The sequence below is a fragment of the Sus scrofa genome, chromosome 7 (genome assembly GCF_000003025.6).
Source record: "Sus scrofa isolate TJ Tabasco breed Duroc chromosome 7, Sscrofa11.1, whole genome shotgun sequence".
Taxonomy (NCBI): domain Eukaryota; kingdom Metazoa; phylum Chordata; class Mammalia; order Artiodactyla; family Suidae; genus Sus; species Sus scrofa.
In genome coordinates, this window is record NC_010449.5 from 5,336,029 (window position 1) to 5,356,252 (window position 20,224).

General features: G+C 46.9%; 1 protein-coding gene across 1 annotated transcript in view; it reads right to left on the reverse strand.

The window, feature by feature from the left end:
- The window catches only part of BLOC1S5 (biogenesis of lysosomal organelles complex 1 subunit 5), a 38,880-nt gene that overhangs the window by 11,562 nt on the left and 7,094 nt on the right, over positions 1-20,224 (reverse strand). Inside the window, 2 exon segments of the mRNA NM_001098591.1 lie at positions 2,912-2,970; positions 10,971-11,100. Of these exon segments, the coding sequence (NP_001092061.1) occupies positions 2,912-2,970; positions 10,971-11,100 (189 nt within the window).

The window sequence follows — 20,224 nt, forward strand, 5'->3', positions numbered from 1 at the left end:
AATTAACACTACATTGTAAAACGCAGCTAGAGGTCAATTTTGCTTTGCACATTTTTGCTAGATGAGAAATTAAACTTTACCCCTCTGTCTTATGTATATATGTAGTCCAAAACATCTGCCACACAGTTTTAGCAAGACCAGATATGGCAGTAAAACACAAACACAAATTACCTTAAGGATTCTGCTAACTACATAAGCACTAGCAGAGAAACAAGGATGACATTTCAACATAGTCTAAAAGACTGACTTTTAATATACATTCCATAAAAAATACTTAGTAACATTCTCTGTAAGAGATACATTTAAGACCAAAAGATCCTAAGGGTTTTATTATTTCTTAAGGCTATTTTTCTTAAGCCAAGGGACAGTCTATTTTAACATAGAAAATCGTCTTTCACCGATTGGAACTGACCACAGTAGGGCTCTTATCCATAGACGGGTTGCCTGCATCTTAAACAAACAATCGGGCTGGCAGGGCACAAATGCCAGCTGACATCCGAATGGGAAAGCTATTTTGCATAAATTATGTAACATAATATATCAGGTAAGTAGAACCAATATTTACCTGGAAGCTGAACTATCTGCCCAAGGGCACAGAGCTAGCTAATAAGGGGAAGCACCAGAAAGAGAAGATACCAGGTATGTTTTTTACATAATCTAGTCATTTTCCTACTTATATACAGTTAATACACCAAATGTGAAAAAAGTTCAAAGTGACTAGAGGCGCTAACCCAATTATAATTTAATTTCAGGTTAGTTCTGCTCAAGAATGACAAGAATTGCCATTTTATCAGAATCATAACCACTCTGAGAATGTCTTAGAATGTCTTTTATGTGAGTGCATATTCTTGTAAAAAACATCCCCTTTGCATTTTTATTTTGAAAGCCAAGAGCCTGTGTTACAGCCAGTAACTACCAGCACTGCCAGTATTTGATGATTCTCAACCACAGAACTGGTCCTGGTGCTTCAGTGGCGAATTATTCCGCTTAGCACGATGATGCTCTCCACTCCTCTCCGGAAATCTCCATGGAGACCGGGCACAGGCCAGCTCCCTGAGACCCCGGGCTTCTCCCATCTTTTGCCTTTGCTTCCACTGTGTCCCTTACCCCACGAGCTCTTTCTTCCCATCATCTATGGACTGGATTCCTTCTCACTGATCAAGGCTGGGCTTCAATGCCACTACCGTCCTAGCAAATTACACTTTTTGCCAAGAGCATGCAAAGCTCTTGTAATTTAATCACTGCTCTTACTCTGTCCTACGTTACATTATCATTAGCGGTTTGGGCCTCCTAGACTTTCAGCTTCTGTGTGTACTAACTGCCTTAAACTTGACAAACTAAAATCTTTCACCCCTAGTGGCACCTTGCGAAGTAGAGGACTAACAAAATATCAGCTGCCCAGCTGGGCGTGGCACACCGAGACCCTCCTGTGCCTTCAGGCCGCTCTCCAGACCCTGTGCATGCCCTGCACCCCGACACCCCACCGTCCTGCCATCTCACCCAGGGCTCAGCAGCAGCCCTGCTGTCCGACCTGGCCCGCCGGGATCCCACTCCTCTCAGGCAGCCTTCCCACCCGCCTGACTGTCAGGTCCTGTGGAAGGCCTGATTCATCAAATTGTTGAATTTCTAACTTTTTTTTTTTTTTTTTTTTTTTTTTTTTTTTTTTTTTTTCGCTATAGTTCCAGTATCTCGACTGTGCATGCCAGAGAAGCCATGACCTTGCAATACAAAGTCACGCAATTTAACATACAAAACCGCAACTCATGTTCATTCGTTAACTGGAGAACTCCTCTAAACTTTACTATTATTTTTTTTGTCTTTTTTTTGCCATTTTTTGGGCCGCTCCCGTGGCATATGGAGGTTCCCAGGCTAGGGGTTGAATCGGAGCTGTAGCCACTGGCCTACGCCAGAGCCACAGCAACGCGGGATCGAGCCGCGTCTGCAACCTACACCACTGCTCACGGCAACGCCGGATCCTTAACCCACTGAGCAAGGGCAGGGACCGAACCCGCAACCTCATGGTTCCTAGTCTGATTCGATAACCACTGCACCACGACGGGAACTCCTGAATTTCTAAGCTTTATATCCACATTGAGAATTGAGCAGAGGGTGTAGAGATTTAAACTCTGGCATGGTTAATTTTTTTTTTTTTTTTTACAGTGTCAGATCTGACCATTATTGTGGATTAACCAGCATCCCAGAGAAATGGAGACAGTTAACACTTGTTGATACACACGCACACAAAAAGGCATTCTTTTCAGAGTGACTTAGTATTTTTAACATTTCTTAGTAAGTGTATCTTTAGTAGTTTAGAGCAATAAATAAGTTATAAAAGTACTTATGGGAACCATAGTTAAAACATCAAATTATCGCCGGAACTTAAATTCTTGTGCTATTTTTTTCTTCCACGTCTGAATTTAGTTAAGATAGAATTCAAATAAGCAAAGCACTACCCAGCAAGTGATTGGCACTCTTAGGACTATTCATTAAAGAACTCATCTGCAGGCAGGAATGCTTTCTTTTCTAGAAGAAATATACACAATATACGCTAGGCTTTAGGCTCAAAGATTTATATTTCCAGTCGGAATCTGGTGGGTATTTTTTGTTCCATGTCAGAGTCCTATTCACTTTCCTCCAAGAGACAAATACCACTTTCAGGGAAAAGATGGAAATGTTGAAAAGCAAAAAAGAGAGGTCTGAAATTTGCATTATAAAGCCATAGATGGTGCAATTATGGGACCACACCTCCACAACACAGCATCAACGAATCAGCCACCTTTTAACCTTTTAAAATCACTGCACAAAAGAAAACAAATCCAGAGAATTTTTTATCGAAACCAACTGCTAAAAATACGGCGAAAACAAAAGCCCCGGAGTTACAGGCCCCATTATCCGAATGACCCTCTTTTACCTTTTTCCGCTCCTGTTCCCTCTGTTGGAGTCTACAGACCGAGGCAGTAGCTGCTTGCACTGAAATAAAACAGACAGTGGGTTTTCAATCAGCAGCCCTTGTTTAAGGGGAGACGTACCTGGATTAAAAAAAAAAACACACTCGGATAGTTTTAGTTCTCAAGAAACCACACAAAAAAAGACTTTTTTTTAATGAGTTAAAACTCAGTTTTTAATAAGTTACAATTGCTGGTCATGGAGCGGGGGGGCTAAAAGGGAAAAAACAGGCCGGCCAGTATAGTCAGGCTGTTCTACCATTCGTGAGCCTTGAGCTGCATCTGGCAGGACTTCCAAAGGCAAGCTGTCGTCGTTGGGGACCCCAGAATTCTCTAAATAGGTCTGAAACACCTGACAGATGTCCCTCCCATCTGCCGAGGAAGCCTTCCTATCTCCGTGACTCACACACTCCCTCCCCTCCCCCTCTTCTTGCTGGCACCTCTGCTCTCCGCAGGCAGTACCTGGCATCTAGAATGCCTCAACGACTTTCTGCGCTTCCTCACACCCCTTCTCTCGTCTTCCAGCTCATCCTGGCTGCCACTGCCAGTTCAGAGGTCTCTGGACCTTTCACTGAGTCATTTCCCTTTGTAGTGAGTTAAAACTGTTGGTAATCACTGTAGGATTATGTGCTAAGTACTTTCCAGGTATTACCCCTCTTAATCCCACTTTCCTACTAGGTGAGAATCACTATCCCATTTTACAGATTTTTGGCATCTGTTAAAAACTGCGCCATAGGGAGTTCCCACTGTGGCGCAGAGATAACAAAGCCACTAGCATCCATGAGGATGTGGGTTTGATCCCTGGCCTTGCTCAGTGCGTTAAGGATCCAGCATTGCTGTGAGCTGTGGTGTAGGTCGCAGACACAGCTCGGAACTGCGTTGCTGTGGCTGTGGCGTATGCTGGCAGCTACAGCTCCAATTCGACCCCTAGCCTGGGAACCTCCATATGCCATACGTTCGGCCGTAAAAAGCAAAAAACAAAACAAAACCAAACTGCAGCATAAAGAAGTGAAATGATACTTGAGGTAATATGACTACAGGTACAGAAATCAGGCCTTAAAATTTGACCTCTGGCCCTGAGGACTTGGCTCTTCAACACTCTACTCTCATGATTTCAGCAATAAAATTGGTTTCACTCCATCAGGGGTTCAAACCTCTTCATCTACTGGACTGAGTTTTGAACACAGGGGTCTTTCACCTACTTCGCAGGTCGGTCGCAGGCAAGAGCCCTTCAGTCAAGCGTGGAGCTGAGCTCGTGTTACTCGTGTCACGGACCTTGGACACGTCTGCTCGCTCGTTCATTCAGCCACGGGTTGTGTGTTTATTGAGCAGCTGCCACGTGCCAGGTACCACCGTGGCTACTCCTAGCCCCGCAGCATCGTGGTACCTCATTTATAAAATGAACCTAACAGCCACCACGAGGCCTCAGACGGACAGAAGAGATGAGACGACGCGGTAGGTACTACGCTGACGAAGCTTAATAAGAAGAGCCCCTTAGGGAGGTGTTTCCCACACGGGAAGCGGCCAAGAGGCGTCACTGCTACCAGGGCTCGGCGCTCGCCCCATCCTCCCTCACTCACTCCTTCCTTCTAATCAAAGTCTTCGCGTGCTTCGAACCCCGGCTCCAGGCCTAGTGCCTTTATGGAGCCCTTCCACATACGGATTTTCTCTCATTTGAAAGTCTTTCTTGAGGTATGCGTGTGTTCTCCCGCTTAACCACGCACTGGTTTAAACTGAGGTTTACTAAGGGTTCCACAATCGTGCCTTTCTATCCCACCCCGCCCGGCCCCCCAGTTCAGACAGGGCAGGGGCTGTGATTTCTCTTTCAGAAAAATGCTCCGTCCCTCCCTACTGGAATATGGCAAAGAGGAGGATGCAGAGTTTTTTAAAAGTCGTGTTTTGAGCAGTAACCATTCATTTTAGTCATAGCAAAGATAATACTTCAGTACTAAAACTCAGTTCCCAATCATTGTTTGTTCTAACAGAGAAGCCGAAAACAAAACAAAGGGAGCCGATTAGATCTGCCTTCTTTCTGTGGCATGTTAATATTACATCATCTCTCCCGAGCAGTAGTTCCATCATGTCCTGTTTTTCTTGTCTCTTTTTTTTTCCTGGCTCTGAACAGAACTTTAAGAAAAAGCCACTTTGTGGTCTCTGGGTACCTCAGCATTTTAAGATCATTCTAGGCTTAATCTAAAAGAAGACTTAGGAGACTGTGGCATTTAGTTTGTCGCTGGGAGTGGGTGGCCTTTAACAATTCAGCGAGATCTGACAAAGGCCGGCTTTTGCTCCTCAGGATAATCTTCCGACTTGGCACATGCACTTGGAGAAACTGCAGTCTCTGGAATGATGCACTTTTTCTTTCTTCAGCCCCATGATTGAAAAAAAGTTTCCTTTCGAACGGCGTGAAATCTGCTTCTGCAGCATCTCAGAGACCCGCCTGACCAGGCCCCGCGCCCCGCTTTGGAGGCCGCAGCCTCTGCCCGTCCGGCGAGACGCGCGCGCGGAAGACTCAACGCCCCGACTCGTTCTCTCCAAACCCAAAGGGCACCGCGCGCGGTAACTCAGCGTCCCTAGGTCCTCACGTCAAAAGGAAAGCAAGTCACTTCGTCTGCCGGCGGGGGCAGGCGGTCAGGTGCGCCAGGGGCGCAGGTGAGGCGGCCTCTCACGCACCCACCTCAACCCACAAGCGCCGACGTCGCGGCGCCGAAGCGCCAGGCTCTGCTCCGGGGGCCGAGAGGCTGCAGAGAACAGCGCCCCTGCTCGTGGGGAGACAGCGCCCCTGGGCGGAGACGGTCGGCGAGCCGGGGCGACGGATGCTCCGGAGAGGAGCACAGAGCGAGGCGGGGAGGCCGGGGGAGACGGGAGCGCAGAGGCCCCGGGGCAGAAGCGGCCCTCGAGGAAGGAGGAGGAGGGAAGAGGAAAGGTCGGAAACGACAGCGGGGGGGGGGGGGTGGGGGGGGGGCATCGTGCAGAACCTTCGGCCACTGGAGGGTTCGGGCTTGTACCTAAGCAAGGTGAGGCGCTTCTGATGCAGTAAGACAAGAGCCAAGCTGGATTTTAAAGGGACCATTAGGATCTCTAAGCAGAGAACAGGGAGTAAAGAGAGACGCAGAGGTGAGTCACGGGGCGACGAGGAGAGCAATCCAAGGGAGAGATGACTGCGGCTTAAACCAGGGTCATCCGACTCCGGCGACATTCTCAACGTTGAGCCAAAAGGATCTGCTAATAGGATACACAGGAGGGAGGGAGAGAAGGAAAAGGGGGAGGAAGGAGGGCAAGATCAGGAGGAAAAGAGGGAGGAGGAGAGAAGAGGGAAGGCGGGAGGTGGACAGAGAGGTGGGCAGGGAGCACTTCGGAGACAGCAAGGCGGCCGGGCGGGGGCGGGGGGGACGGGAGTTCCGCTTTTTCAGCCTGGGGGGGGGGGGGGAATGGCGCTGCCATTACTGCAATGGGATGAAAGAACTGAGGGAGACGTTCCAGCTCAATTCTGGACAAGTTACTCTGCTGATATGCTTACAAGACACCCAGGTGGACTAGGCAGCTGGATATAAAAGTCTGGAATTCCAGGAGTGGTCCAGGGTGAAGACGTAAATATAGAATGACTGACTGCTACCAAGAAGCATTATTTAAAGCTGTGATGCCATATGAAATCACCAGGCAAGTGTGTACAGATGGAAAAGACGTCCCAGAACCCAGCCTCGGGGCCCCCCAATGTCACAAGTCCAAGAGAGGAGTAGAAACTAACCAAGTACACTGAGAAGGAGAAGCCTGCGTTGTGGGAGAAAAGCCGGCAGAAAATGAGTCCTGGAAGCAAGGGGGACGGACTTTCCTTAGGACCTTTTGAAAGACACGCAGAAGCATCATCCTGAATTTGAAGAGGCCTGAGCTCTGGAGGCAGAAAAACTAAGTCTGCACGATGGTTCCTCCAGTTGCCATGGAGAAGAACCATGGATGCTGAAAAACACTACACATTTCTGTTTCCTCAACTGTAAATACAGTGGGGAGAGGATGATAAATATTCACACGGTTAAGATAGTTAATGAAGAAATTACAGGCAAAAATTCTGATTAGTAAAGTGCTGTTAAAGTTAGTACTTTAAGGAGTTCCCGTCGTGGCACAGTGGTTAACGAATCCGACTAGGAACCATGAGGTTGAGGGTTCAGTCCCTGGCCTTGCTCAGTGGGTTAAGGATCTGGTGCTGCTGTGAGCTGTGGTGTAGGTTGCAGAGGCGGCTTGGATCCCACATTGCTGTGGCGCTGGTGTAGGCTGGTGGCTACGGCTCCGATTAGACCCCTAGCCTGGGAACCTCCATATGCCGCAGGAGCAGCCCTAGAAAGGCAAAAAGACAAAAAAAAAAAAAAAAAAAAAAAAAGTTAGTACTTTGAAAAATGAGTTCTTAAAAGATTTCGAGTACAGAGGCAGAGTGAAGCAAAATCAAACTCAATCTCCAAAATATCTTATAAAATAAATAAGAAGCTTTTTAAAAGGCAAAAAAAAAAAAAAAAAATGAGTTTCCATTGTGGCTCAGTGGGTTAAGGATTCGATGTGTGAGGATGTGGGTTCGGTCCCTGGCCTTGCTCAGAGGGTTTTGCCATGAGATGTGGTGTAGGTTGCACACACGGCTGGGGTCCAGCATTGCCATGGCTGTGGCATAGGCCCCAGCTGTAGCTTCAATGTGACCCCAGCCTGGGAATTTCCATATGCCGCAGGTGTAGCCTTAAAAGGTGGGGCGGGGGGGGGGGAGCAAAGAAAAAAATCCATTTACTGAACAACTAAGAATTATATAACTACATTTACGCTTTGAAAAGTGGTGTCCAAGAACAGAACACAAATTCTATAAAGAACTGAGATTCCTCACCTACCTTAACTGCTCCATCTCCCCAACAATGAGAAAAAGAAAACAGGTTGACATCATTCTTTTTTTTTTTGTCTTTTTAGGGCTGCACCATGGCATTTGGAGGTTTCCAGGCTAGGGGTTGAATTGGAGCTGCAGCTGCTGGCCTACACCACAGCCACAGCCACGCTGGATCCAAGCCACGTCTGCCACCTACACCACAGCTCACGGCAACGCCGGATCCTTAACCCACTGAGCGAGGCCGGGGATCAAACCCGCAACCTCATGGTTCCTAGTCGGATTCGTTTCCACTGTGCCATGACAGGAACTCCAAGTTGCAATCATTCTTGTAACTCTAATACGCTTTCATTTGTAGAGAGAGTGGGCTGGGGAGAAAGAAATATAATATGCGAGAGAGAGAGAGAGAACAGACAGAAAGCATCCATTCTGAAAGATAACTAAAGAATGCTTCATAGGTCCTTTGAAATACAAGACGACAGTATGACTTTTTAAAAAGAGATCAAACATAGAGCCTGAAAAGTGAGACTGCAGAGCTAAGGAAAGAAGCAGAATTACAACCACATCGTTGCAAATCTAAAAATAAATTAAAAACAGAGAGAAACGGAACAGTCTAAGACTACATAAGTAACTGGCGACATCATTACTGCAGAATGGAAAACAAACACCATAATGCCTCATCCGTAAACAAAGTTCCGATCCACGAACAGGAGGCTGGGGAGGAGGGGCGAGCGGGAAGGTCTGCTGTCCTGACCCCCATCCCTCGTCACATTAATTACTGCAGAAACAACGACACGACGGTAACGTCTGCACTTTTCAAATAACTACCTTGCTTTGAATGATCTTTTAGTAACTACTACCTTTTATAAAAAGGAACATTTATTTCAAAGTATTTCCTGTGTTTTACTTGCGATTTTTATTCTAGTACATTCGAATAAAATTTAAAATTGATACCTTAACTAAAACCCCGTCTGACCTCATTCTTAGCAAAGCTCTCCCTGAGCCTCAAACCCTCCCATCCATTCATTCGGCTTCCACTCCTCCATGCATCCCTCTGTGTGAATACACACACACAGGTCTGGAGTGACAGTCCCCAAAGTTAAGCCACAACGGCTATCTTTAGGTAGTTCAGGTGATTTACTGCTTTCTTCTTTTTCTTTCTTATTTCCTTACTTCTGTTTTCTTTTACTTAGCATATGTCCTTTTGTTTAAATATTAAAAAAAAGATAAAGTCACTGCTCTTAAAAAGAGAGAGGAAGGCAGGAAGGGAGAGAAAATTCTTTTACTGTGGCTTTGTTAGTTACTTTGAGTGAGGAATAACCTAGAGGCTTTCTGTCCCTCTTACCCCCTAAAATCAAGGACAGGTCCTCAATACTAAGCAAGATTTCTAGACGACCAACGTGGGCAAGTCTACAAGCTTATGAAACGCATAATAAGTAGATCCTGAACACTCGCCAGTGTCTTCAGTATGAGAAAAATGTAAAGCCCATATGTTTTTTCCGTCTTTCTAGGGCCACACCTGGAGTACAGGGAGGTTCCCAGGCTAGGGGTCGGATCTGAGCTGCAGCTGCCGGCCTATACCACAGCCACAGCCATGCTGGGTCCAACCTGAATCTGTGATCTACACCACAGCTCATGGCAATGCTGGATCCTTAACCCACTAGGTGGGGCCAGGGATGGAACCTGCATCCTCATGGACACCGGTTGGGTTCTTAGCCCACTGAGCCACAACGGGAACTCCTAAAGCCTGTATGTTGATGTTACTTTATGGGTTACTGTTACATATACTCTTAGAGCTCCCATTTTTTAACGGTTTTTTAGGGACTACAGGTGAGTTTTGATTCCAAAGCTTCTGCTCACCAAAGACAAAGACACTTTGCTAGGATGCTCTAACAGTCTCTGTTTGAACACTCTGAGACGCGCCCTCCCCCGCCCCCCCACTGCTCCACAGTTGCTTATTATTAGACCAAGAGCTTAAGACCCACCACCCAGTTCTGAGTCGTTCAGCTGACCACACTCCCAGCTCAGCTCTCAAACATGCAGAGATGAGAGAAACGTGGCAGATCTGCTAACAGACACAAAACGAAACTCAACTATCACTGACCTGGTAAAGTATTGCTTAGGTCGCTGTATCTCCCATAGATAAACCCCCTTATAAGCAAGCCAGCAGCACCTCACGAACAAATGTCAAGTTTTTAAACATGAAATCTCCCAGGAACAACAGCTGGGTCCAGGCCAATTTTAAAAACTACGTCGGCTCTAAAAGCAGATACTTATCTCCACTGTACCCTGATGCTCAAGACACTAGCGACAAGGAAACACTTAGGCTGGAGCCTGCTCAGGAAGCTGTGTCTGCTCGTAGCAGCGAAATCTCCTCCAAAGCCTGCAGCATGTGGTTTCTCATGCCGACAAGGAGGTGCTCCTCGGAGGCTGAAACGTCCATAATGACTTCACACTGTCTGTGTTTTAATTCTTCCCTTTAGGAGGACAGCATGGATTCCCTGTGACCAGTGAAACTCAGCGATTTCATTGTGGAGACTATGCTTTTAACATGAGGCTTAACACCAGAAATAGCTTTGGCCCATGGTTCCCGTCACGGAGCAGCACTCAAGAACCCAACTAGCATCCGTGAGGATGCAGGTGCAATCCCTGGCCTCACTCCGTGGGTTAAGGATCTGGCGTTGTTGTGGCTGTGGTGTAGGCCAGCAGCTGTAGCTCCAATTCGACCCCTGGCCTGGGAACCTCCATAGGCCTCGGGTGTGGCCCTAAAAAGCAAAAGCCAAAGAAATTAAAAAAATATATATTTTGCTTAATGAAGAAAGTGATAAAATACAAATATTTATATAGGATTTTTTTTAACATTAGAAACACTCATATCCCGTTTGAAAAAGAAGATTCATTTCACATTCTAATCCCTGGTCATCGAACTTTTTCTCACAGCCAAGTTTTTTTAAGGTAAAACATGTTTCAATTTTCTTACATCCACCGTGCTTTGCAGGATCAATGCTCTCAACATCCGGGGCAACACAGTAAGCACGGGCGCACCACCTTCTCTGCGACTTGCCTCTCATGGGTCCTGCTTAAGAAATCTCTCTCCACCTCCCTCCAAACACGGGCGAAGCCCACCCTGGCGGAGCATCTGAAAGCAACACCCACAACGGCGGGCTTACATCTCTGGAGAACGTGGCTCAAGCTGTCTTCCATGGTTTCTGTACATGTGGGGAGAGTGTGTTCATTTGTTTCATGGATCATGTTCTTCAAGTTTTCAAGCGCTCGCATTTCTCGAAGACCACGTTTCTCCTGTTAAAAGAAAGCACGCAACTAGTACACACTGTGTCTTAAGGCTTCATAACTACTTTCTGGGATTTCCACCCAGGTTTTGGTTGTTATGTGACTACTCACTGAAACGTACACAGCCTTCTTCTAATGGAAGCATTTTTTGAAATTATGAAATGCTTCAAAACGTGTTAATATCTTCATACCCCTGTCTTAAAATGGGCATGAGAAGTACTAAAAGAACAAGAGACCTAGATTCCACGTGTTTCATTCTGAGATGATCTGACTTGACATTGCATTTTGTTGCTCTTATCATCATATAGCTTCTATTTTATTCTCTGATTCCACTTTCCTCAAATAAAAATGTGTGGTAAAGTAATAATACATAGACACTTCCTTCTGCAGAAAAGAGTTAACACTGGGCCTGAGACCAGAAAGGCCTGCTTGCAAGGCTGGCATCTGGGGACTTGACCAGCAAACCTACCCCACACGGTATAAAACTCCCCGTAAATGAAAAGACACCTCTTTCCTGCCCGGGGTCTGAATTTTGATAGATGCGAGGCAGAGGCTGCCTACCTGTCCAGCCCCCAGTGAACACCCCCGACTCCCAGGCTCAGACGCGCTTGCCTGGGAAACAGCTCACAGGTCACGACTTGTTCCCGGGGACCGAAGCGAGTCCTGTGAGACTTCACAGGGTGAGGAGGACCCTTGGAAGTTTCCGCTGGGTTTCCTGCAGCCTTCTCCCCATGCACCTGTTCCCTTTGCTGGTTTAGCTCCGCGTCCCTTGCCCAGAATAAAGCCTCACCACCAGGAGGACCATCTGCTGAGACCTGTTAGTGAATCATGAACTTGGGGGGTGGTCTTGGAAGGGGAACCCATTCCCCCTTCAGAAAGCTGAGCTGAAACCACCCTCTCACTTGAGGGTGGGCTAGACTTAGTGACTTGCTTCCAAAGAACCGAGAGGGGAATGAGAAAACGATTAGCCTCATGTGGACTCAATGAAGGTGACATCACCCGTGACGTCATGGGTGCAGCACGCACCTCCTGACGGAAGGCGACAGGAGGGCACTTCACGTCTCTGGTATCCTCTCCCACAACCAGAGTTTAATCTTAAGAAAAACATCAGCCAAACCCAGACTGAGGGACATTCTACAGGATGCTGGCCGGGACTCAAGACTGACAAGATTCTGAAAAACAAGGAAAGACTGAGAAATTGCCACAGACCAAAGAGGGCTAGAGAGACATGACAATTAAACGCAGTGTGGTGCCCTGGATTAGATCCCGGAACAGAAAGAGGGCTGTAATGGAAAAACTGGTGAAATCCAAGTCAAGTCTGGTGTTTCATTAGCAGGAATGTACGAATGCTGGTTTCTTAGTTTTTGCCAACGTACTGCAGTAACGTAAGACATTAGCACCGGGAGAAGGGGGACGAGGGGCATCCAGGAGCTCTGCACCGTGTCCGTGACTTCACCGTAAGTCTTAACATAATTCAAGACGAAAGGCTTACTCTAAAAAAGAAGGGGGATAAACTTGATTGGCAAGAAATCATGCTCGTGACTGGGGGTTTTGGTTTTGAACCATCCTTAGGGAGCAGCTGTGGTCAGGTTTTTACTCTAATGTTCAGGAATAAAAAAGTTATATAGAAATTTATATAAAAGTTGAGAGAGGATTAAAATAATGAACCCTATGTACTTATCACCAGGCTTCAACTCTGGCCGGCTGTGCCCTCGACAACACTCGCCACTCGCCAGCCTAGATTCTTTTTAGGCAAATCTCAGACAGTAAATCACCTCAACTGTGAATATTTCAACATCTACCTTTAAAAGACAGACTCTTCTTAAAAAAAAAAAAAAAAAAAAGAGTAAGACCAGACACCTCCCCCCCACCCCCCCCACCCCCCGCGCCTCTCTCTCACACACACGCCCTGGAGTCAACAATAAATCTCTAAAACTAAGCATCGAGGGAGTGTGCACACTCCCGCAAATGTCCCAATGTTTCTTTTTTATCCCCCAAGTCATTTAGGCCAACATCTAAATAAGATTCATACACTGCAACTGCCTAATGTGTTTCTTAAATCTTACATAATTGAGAGTTCCCCTCCCTCTTTCCCCTACACAATTTATTGAAAGAAATGTGAGTCACCTGTTCCGTAGTTTCCCACAATATGTTTTTCCTGAATGAGTCCTAAGGGTGTATTTAAAGACGTTCTTGGAGTTCCAGTCCTGGTTCAGTGGTTAATGAACCCGACTAGTATCCATGAGGACTTGGGTTTGATCCTTGGTCTTGCTCAGTGGGTGAAGGATCTGGGGTTGCCGTGGGCTTTGGTGTAGGTTGAAGATGTGGTTCGGATCACCCCACATTGCTGTGGCTGTGGTGGAGACCGGCGGCTATAGCTCTAATTCAACCTCTAGCCTGGGAACCCCCTATGCTGCAGGTGTGGCCCTAAACAGACAAAAACAAAACAAAACAAAAAAAACGCTGTTTTAAAATTTTTTGAAACAATTTCTCTCAATTTCCACTATTCTAAAACTTAGGTTTGCTTTACTACATGTTACTTGATTTTTAGGGATGGCTCCTTAAAATTTCACCTTTTAAATTATGTAAAATACTTACATGGCCCCTAAATCTCATCTATAAAAGCATGTATATTCACAAAGTCTTGCTTCTATCACTATCCTTTGTATTCTCTCTCTCTCGCTTTTTTTTTTTTTGGTCTTTTTGCCTTTTCTAGGGCCGCTCCCTCAGCATATGGAGGTTCCCAGGCTAGGGGTCTAATCAGAGCTGTAGATGCCAGCCTACGCCACAGCCACAGCAACGCGAGATCTGAGCCGCGTTTGCAACCTACACCACAGCTCACGGCAACGCCGGATCCTTAACCCACTGAGCAAGGCCAGGGATCGAACCCGCAACCTCATGGCTCCTGGTCAGATTTGTTAACCACTGAGCCACGATGGGAGCTCCCCATCACTCTCTCTTTAGGTAATTACTTTAAAACTTTATCCTCCCATTGTTTTAACTATAAGGATATACATCCACGTATGTACACATGTACCTATATATAAACACACATGCAGATATATAAACGTGTGTAGACACACGTGTAATTGTATATATGTGAGAGTACGTGTGTGTGTGAATATATATACATATATTCCAATTGTTTCCTTCTTAAACAGGAACATGATATAAGCTTTTAATCACTGACGTATGGTTGATTTACAACGTAGCAATGACTTCTACGGTACGACACAGTGATTCAATGATACACGTATACGCATCCATTCTTTCTCAGATTCTTTTCCCATGTAGATTACCACAGAATACTGGGGCGAGTCCCCGCTGGCCAGTCACTCTAGACACAGTGTGCAGGTGCCGACCGCAAACCACCGTCTGTCCCCTTTCGTAACCACAGGTTTGTTTTCAAAGTCCATGAGTCTGTTTCTGTTCTGCAGATAAACCCTTGAGCATCCTTTGGTTACGTTCCACCCAGAAGTCATGTATGTCTGCCCTTCACTGACCAACCTCACTTAGTATGATGATGTCCAGCTGCAGCCACGTGGCTGCAGGTGGCACTATTTCATTCTCCTTTATGGCTAACATTCCGCGGTACACTGGCAAGCACATCTTCATCCGCCGCCCTGTTGGTGGGCATTTAGGTTGCTTCCAGGCCTTAGCTATCGTAAGCAGGCCTGCTGTGAACACCGGGTTCATGGATCTTTTCGAAATACAGTTTTCTCTGGATACCCAGGAGTGGTAACTCTAGTTTCAGTTTTCCGAGGCGCCTCCAGACTGCTTTCCGTGGTGGTTGTTTCGATTTACATGCCGACCGACAGTGCGGGGCCTTCTCTTTTCTCCACTCTCTCCAGCCTTCACTGTCGTAGACCCTTTGATGATGCCCGTTCTGACGGTGCGAGGTGGTACCTCGCTGTAGCTCTGACTTGCGTTTCTCTAGCAACCCGCGATGTTGAGCATCTCGTCATGCGTGTTTGGCATCTACGCAGACTTCTCTGATTTCACTTCCAGTCAAATTCGTCAACACACATGCATAAGTACACAGGCTGCCTCTATGTGGCCACGTGGTCTATGTGTGCTCTCTTCTGGGTTTCTCCGTGCTTTTAAAAAGCCGGCGGCGTTTCTGCCTCACAGTTATGTTTATGCTAATTAATACATGATATAATACCCTCTCCCTGAGGACCCCATGCGGAGGGGCGTCCTTTTACTCCCAGCTAAGATTTACAAGATGACGAGTGAGGCTGCTCTCCTTTTCACGCAGCCCCTGCCCCCAAACCCCATTCTCTGAGAGGCTGTGTCTACACTGGAGGACACAGAGCCAGGGCATGCAACCTGGCGAGACTCTCTCTCTTATAACCACCGTTTAGCCTGAAAGAACATGCTGTACTAAGTGAATTTGTACCCTCACCTTTTTAACAGCCCATTAGCGACAATTATTAGTTTAAACAACAAAGAGGCCCATCTGGTCTGTGCTTATTTTTATGCTGATATTTTGGCTAAGGTGTACTGTTGACACCTACTACAAAAGGATGATTATAAACTAATGTCTATTTGTTATATGAGTTATTTCTGGGGTAGGAATTCTCAGAGCACAGCTCAGCACAAACGAAGCTTGTTTTCCGAGGTATAACACCCCATCAAATTACACACACAGTTAATTTTTCTCAAGTTGAAACTGCTAACAAGTGCTCATGGAATGTGCTTAAAACAATGCCTGGCACTAAACACTTAAAATATTAGCCATACTCTTCGTTAATACTCTTAGTACAGTTACTATTATATTTACATTAAAGATGTAATTTGGTCGTATTAGGAAATGAGAGAACCAATGCAATAGTTAAAATTCTCTCTCAATCACAAAGTCAGTCAGTTCCACGAGGCTTTAGACCATACTGGAGACAAATACGTTTAGCATACGCCATGTGGGATAGACCGTTTCCTGGTATTTAATAACCTGACAGTGACTCCCACAATCTAATAAAAATGAGAGATCAGATGTCAAGGGAAATTCTGCTTTTTCCTGCCTTTATCAATTCAACTCACATTCACATGTATCAACATGAATGTTGACAACACCTGTAATCACGATATTTCTCTGAACCATCCTTTTTTTTTTTTTTTTTAAATCCCAATTTTAATCACATTTCCTCTATTTTTTCCCTATTTCCCTAACATCTCTTCTTCAAAGCAAACACCAGCCCCTCTCAGGTGGGAGTCGTTTCTGGAGCTGTTCCCTCTTCTGAGCTCTCAATCACTCTGTGCTTTTTTATCATCAAAATTCCGCCATGACAATTCTTGACGTTCTCAGCAGACTATAAACTCCTGGAGGTGGAGACTGTGTCCTACTTATTTGTGCCTAGCTGGTGTGACCGACAGTTCTGGATCCACTCCCCGCTTCTCTCAATACCCAGTACTATCTGGTGCTAAGTGTGCATGTCACAGAGCCACAGAGTGAAGGCCGGCTGTCACCCCCGCCTTCCTTTCTGCTGCATGAAACACACGTCACAGCTGTGAGCGTGGGCACAGGAGCAGCACAGCAGGGAGGACAAGGGGAGGCGGGAGGAGGATGTTGACATCGTAGGGCCGCCAGGCCTGCCCGGCTCTGGGTGCTGCCAGAGAGAAGCAAGCACTTAGGAGAGCCACTCTCCCAGGGGTCTGTCACTGGTGCCCTACGCCTTCTCCATGAGACGCCCAGCACGCAGTAACCAGTCAACCAAGCAGTCAGAGAATGACGTTTGCTAAAGATGACCGAAGCAACTGGTACAGGCCGCACGGCCCCGAGCCTGAGCAGCACAGGTCTCTCCTCGGCCCTGAGGAGGCGCCGGCATCTCTGGGGCTGCAAAGATAGCGCTGCAGCGACCATGCCTTTACGTGCTGGCACAACCAGGCTGATGCTCACTGGTGCCCTCCCCCCGCCCTGCTCCCTGCTCGGGGATCTCTGTCCACAGCACTTGCTGGAATCAAGGGAATCCAAGAGGTGGGTCCAGTCCAGAGCAACTGTCCTCAAGCACTAACCAACACAGAAAGAGAGCAGAGAAAGAACCTAAATACTGTAACAGAAGGCTGACAATTTAAGTAATGCTGCCACCGTGTGGCACTTCCTCCCTTCTTGCAGAAATGAAATTTCATGAAGGAAAAGACGATCACTGCCGTGTGCACTGACTTCTTAAAATATATCAACTATGAACACATGAACTTTTATTTTATTTTATTTTATTTATCTTTTGTCTTTGTTGTTGTTGTTGTTGCTATCTCTTGGGCCGCTCCCGCGGCATATGGAGGTTCCCAGGCTAGGGGTTGAATCGGAGCTGTAGCCACCGGCCCACGCCAGAGGCACAGCAACGCGGGATCCGAGCCGCGTCTGCAACCTACACCACAGCTCACGGCAACGCCGGATCGTTAACCCACGGAGCAAGGGCAGGGACCGAACCCGCAACCTCATGGTTCCTAGTCAGATTCGTTAACCACTGCGTCACGACGGGAACTCCCACATTAACTTTTAAATGCTAGCCAGTTCTTCTTGAAGTGAACCACGCTGAAATGGTACTGAGAAGATGAAACTTGAGGACCTACTGTGCAGCACAGGGAACTGTATTCAGTATCACGTAATAACCTAAAATGGAAAAGAATCTGAAAAAGAATGTATGTATGCATGTGTTTATATACACGCATGTATGTACGTGTACATATACGTGTAACTGAATCACTCTGCTGTTCACCTGAAACACCGTACACCAACTGCACTTCAGTAAATTAAAAAAAAAAAGAGGAGTTTCCTTCGTGGCTCAGTGGTTAACAAACCCATCTAGTATCCATGAGGACACAGGTTCAATCCCTGGCCATGCTCAGGGGTTAAGGATCTGGCATGGCTGTGAGCTGTGGTGTAGGTTGCAGACGCAGCTCGGATCCTGCATTGCTGTGGCTGTGGTGCAGGCTGGCAGCTGCAGCTCCGATTTGACCCGTAGCCTGGGAACCTCCATGTGCTGCGGGTGTGGCCCTAAAAAGACGCACACACACAAATTAAAATACACAAATTTTTAAAAATTAAAAAAAGACAAAAATTCTAAGAAGCCCTGACAGCTCTGCCTTGCCATCCCTCCCTGTCCTGATGAGGCACTTTCATTAAATAGACGGTGTTAGTATTTGGGCCAAGAGAGTAAAGAACCGTAAATAATGCACATTATCTATTCAAATCTAAATCTCTAAAATGCTTATACATGGAATCGAAACTATGGCACAAATGAACCTGTCTACACAACAGAGACAGACTCAGATACAGAGAAGAGACCTGCGGTGGCCAAGGCGGAGGGAGGGGGATGGACGGGGAGTTGGAGGTTGGTAGATGCAGACTATTCCATTTACAAAGGATGAACTCGACCCAGTCTCTCGGGACGGACCGCGATGGAGGAGACATGAGAAAGGGGATTTACACACAGGCACGACCAGGTGACTGCTGCACAGCAGAAGTGAACGGGCACAGCGCTCTAAGTCAGCACTAAGTGCGTTCAGCTTTTCTCCCGGGAGCTGAGGGGCGCTGTCGGAGGATCACAGAAAAGGCGGCTGGGCCCAACGTAAAGGGACGTGTCCACGCGACACAAAACCCTCGGCAAGATGGACCGGGAGGTCCCTAAGGACCACCCCGAGCACTTTTCAGGAAAAGGAGCGACTCTGTGACAGCCGGAGAGAAGGGAAACCCTGCTGACAAAGTATTTCCAAGCCCCTCAGAGACCCTTGGTCAAGGACAACCCGCGGCGGCCCTGCTTCGGGAAGGGTGGGCCCGTGTCTGGGTCACTCACAGACGCAGCACTGGTTCCTGACGCGACGCCTCACTCCGGAGACACGCTCAAGACGCGGTGTCTGCCCTCCCACAGTAAGCCCACAACTGTCACACCCAGTGTGAAAATCGTATCCTTTAGTATACACTTTCCATGATGTTTATGCCATTTGCTTAGCAAATCCCTATATCCCTAAAAATACTAGACATTGAACCAAAACTCATTCAAGATATTGCATATTCTAGATGAATACATTTTATTTGTCTATGCTTTTTTAGGGCCGCACCTGCAGTATACGGAGGTTCCTAGGCTAGGAGCTGAATCGGAACTACAGCTGCCAGCCAACGCCACAGCCACAGCAACACCAGACCCGAGCTGCATCTGCAACCTACACCACAGCTCACAGCGACGTCAGATCCTTAACCCACTGAGTGAACCCAGGGATTAAACCTGCATCCTTATGGATACTAGTTGGGTTCGTTACTACTGAGCCACAACGGGAACTCCTAGATTAATACATTTTAATTTGATTTCACTTGCCTTTCTCTTAGTAACAGTTACCGACATTTGTCTAACATTGATCTAACAGGGATTTTTTTTTTTTTTTTTTGCTTTTTAGGGCTGCAGCCAAGGCATGTGGAGGTTCCCAGGCTAGGGGTCAAATCGGAGCTGTAGCTGTCAGCCTACACCACAGCCAGATCCTTAACCCACTGAATGAAGCCAGGGATTAAACCTGCAACCTCACGGTTCCTGGTCGGATTCATTTCCACTGCACCATGACGGGAACTCCTGACAGGGATTTTTTAAAAAATGATACATCATTTAATCCTTAGAAAATCTCTGCATTACATACGGCTTTTCCCATTTTTTAAAAGAGGAAACTAAACCTTAACGAAGCAAATAAGCATAGCCAGGAAGAGGGATGCCAGCATTTGAACCTGGACATGCCAGCCACACCCAGCTCCAAGGCCCAGGTTCTCCAGGCTTTAGCACAGCCTCCGCTCCATGCAGAGCTGGGAAATTTCTCTCCTCTCCGGCACACGCCCATCTCCTGATGGTGGCTGTCCCCACCCCAGTTAAAGGAGGTGCTGCCTTCAAAGGGAGTGAGCTCTTGAACGTGACATATTCTGCGGCTGAAATGTACCAGCACTTCTTTCGTCCTCTGTTCAAGACTCAGACTCACTCACACGGCCCTTTCCCAGAAGCCACCTACATTATCCAACGAGCGCTCAGCCACTACCTGCTGTGCGACTTGCCGCACACTGTTGTCCATCTCTGTGCTCAGTTTCCATGAGGTGAGGGCTGGATCAGGGAAGCCACCTTAATTTGAAAATTCTATGCTTCTTTTAATATTGAGTTGA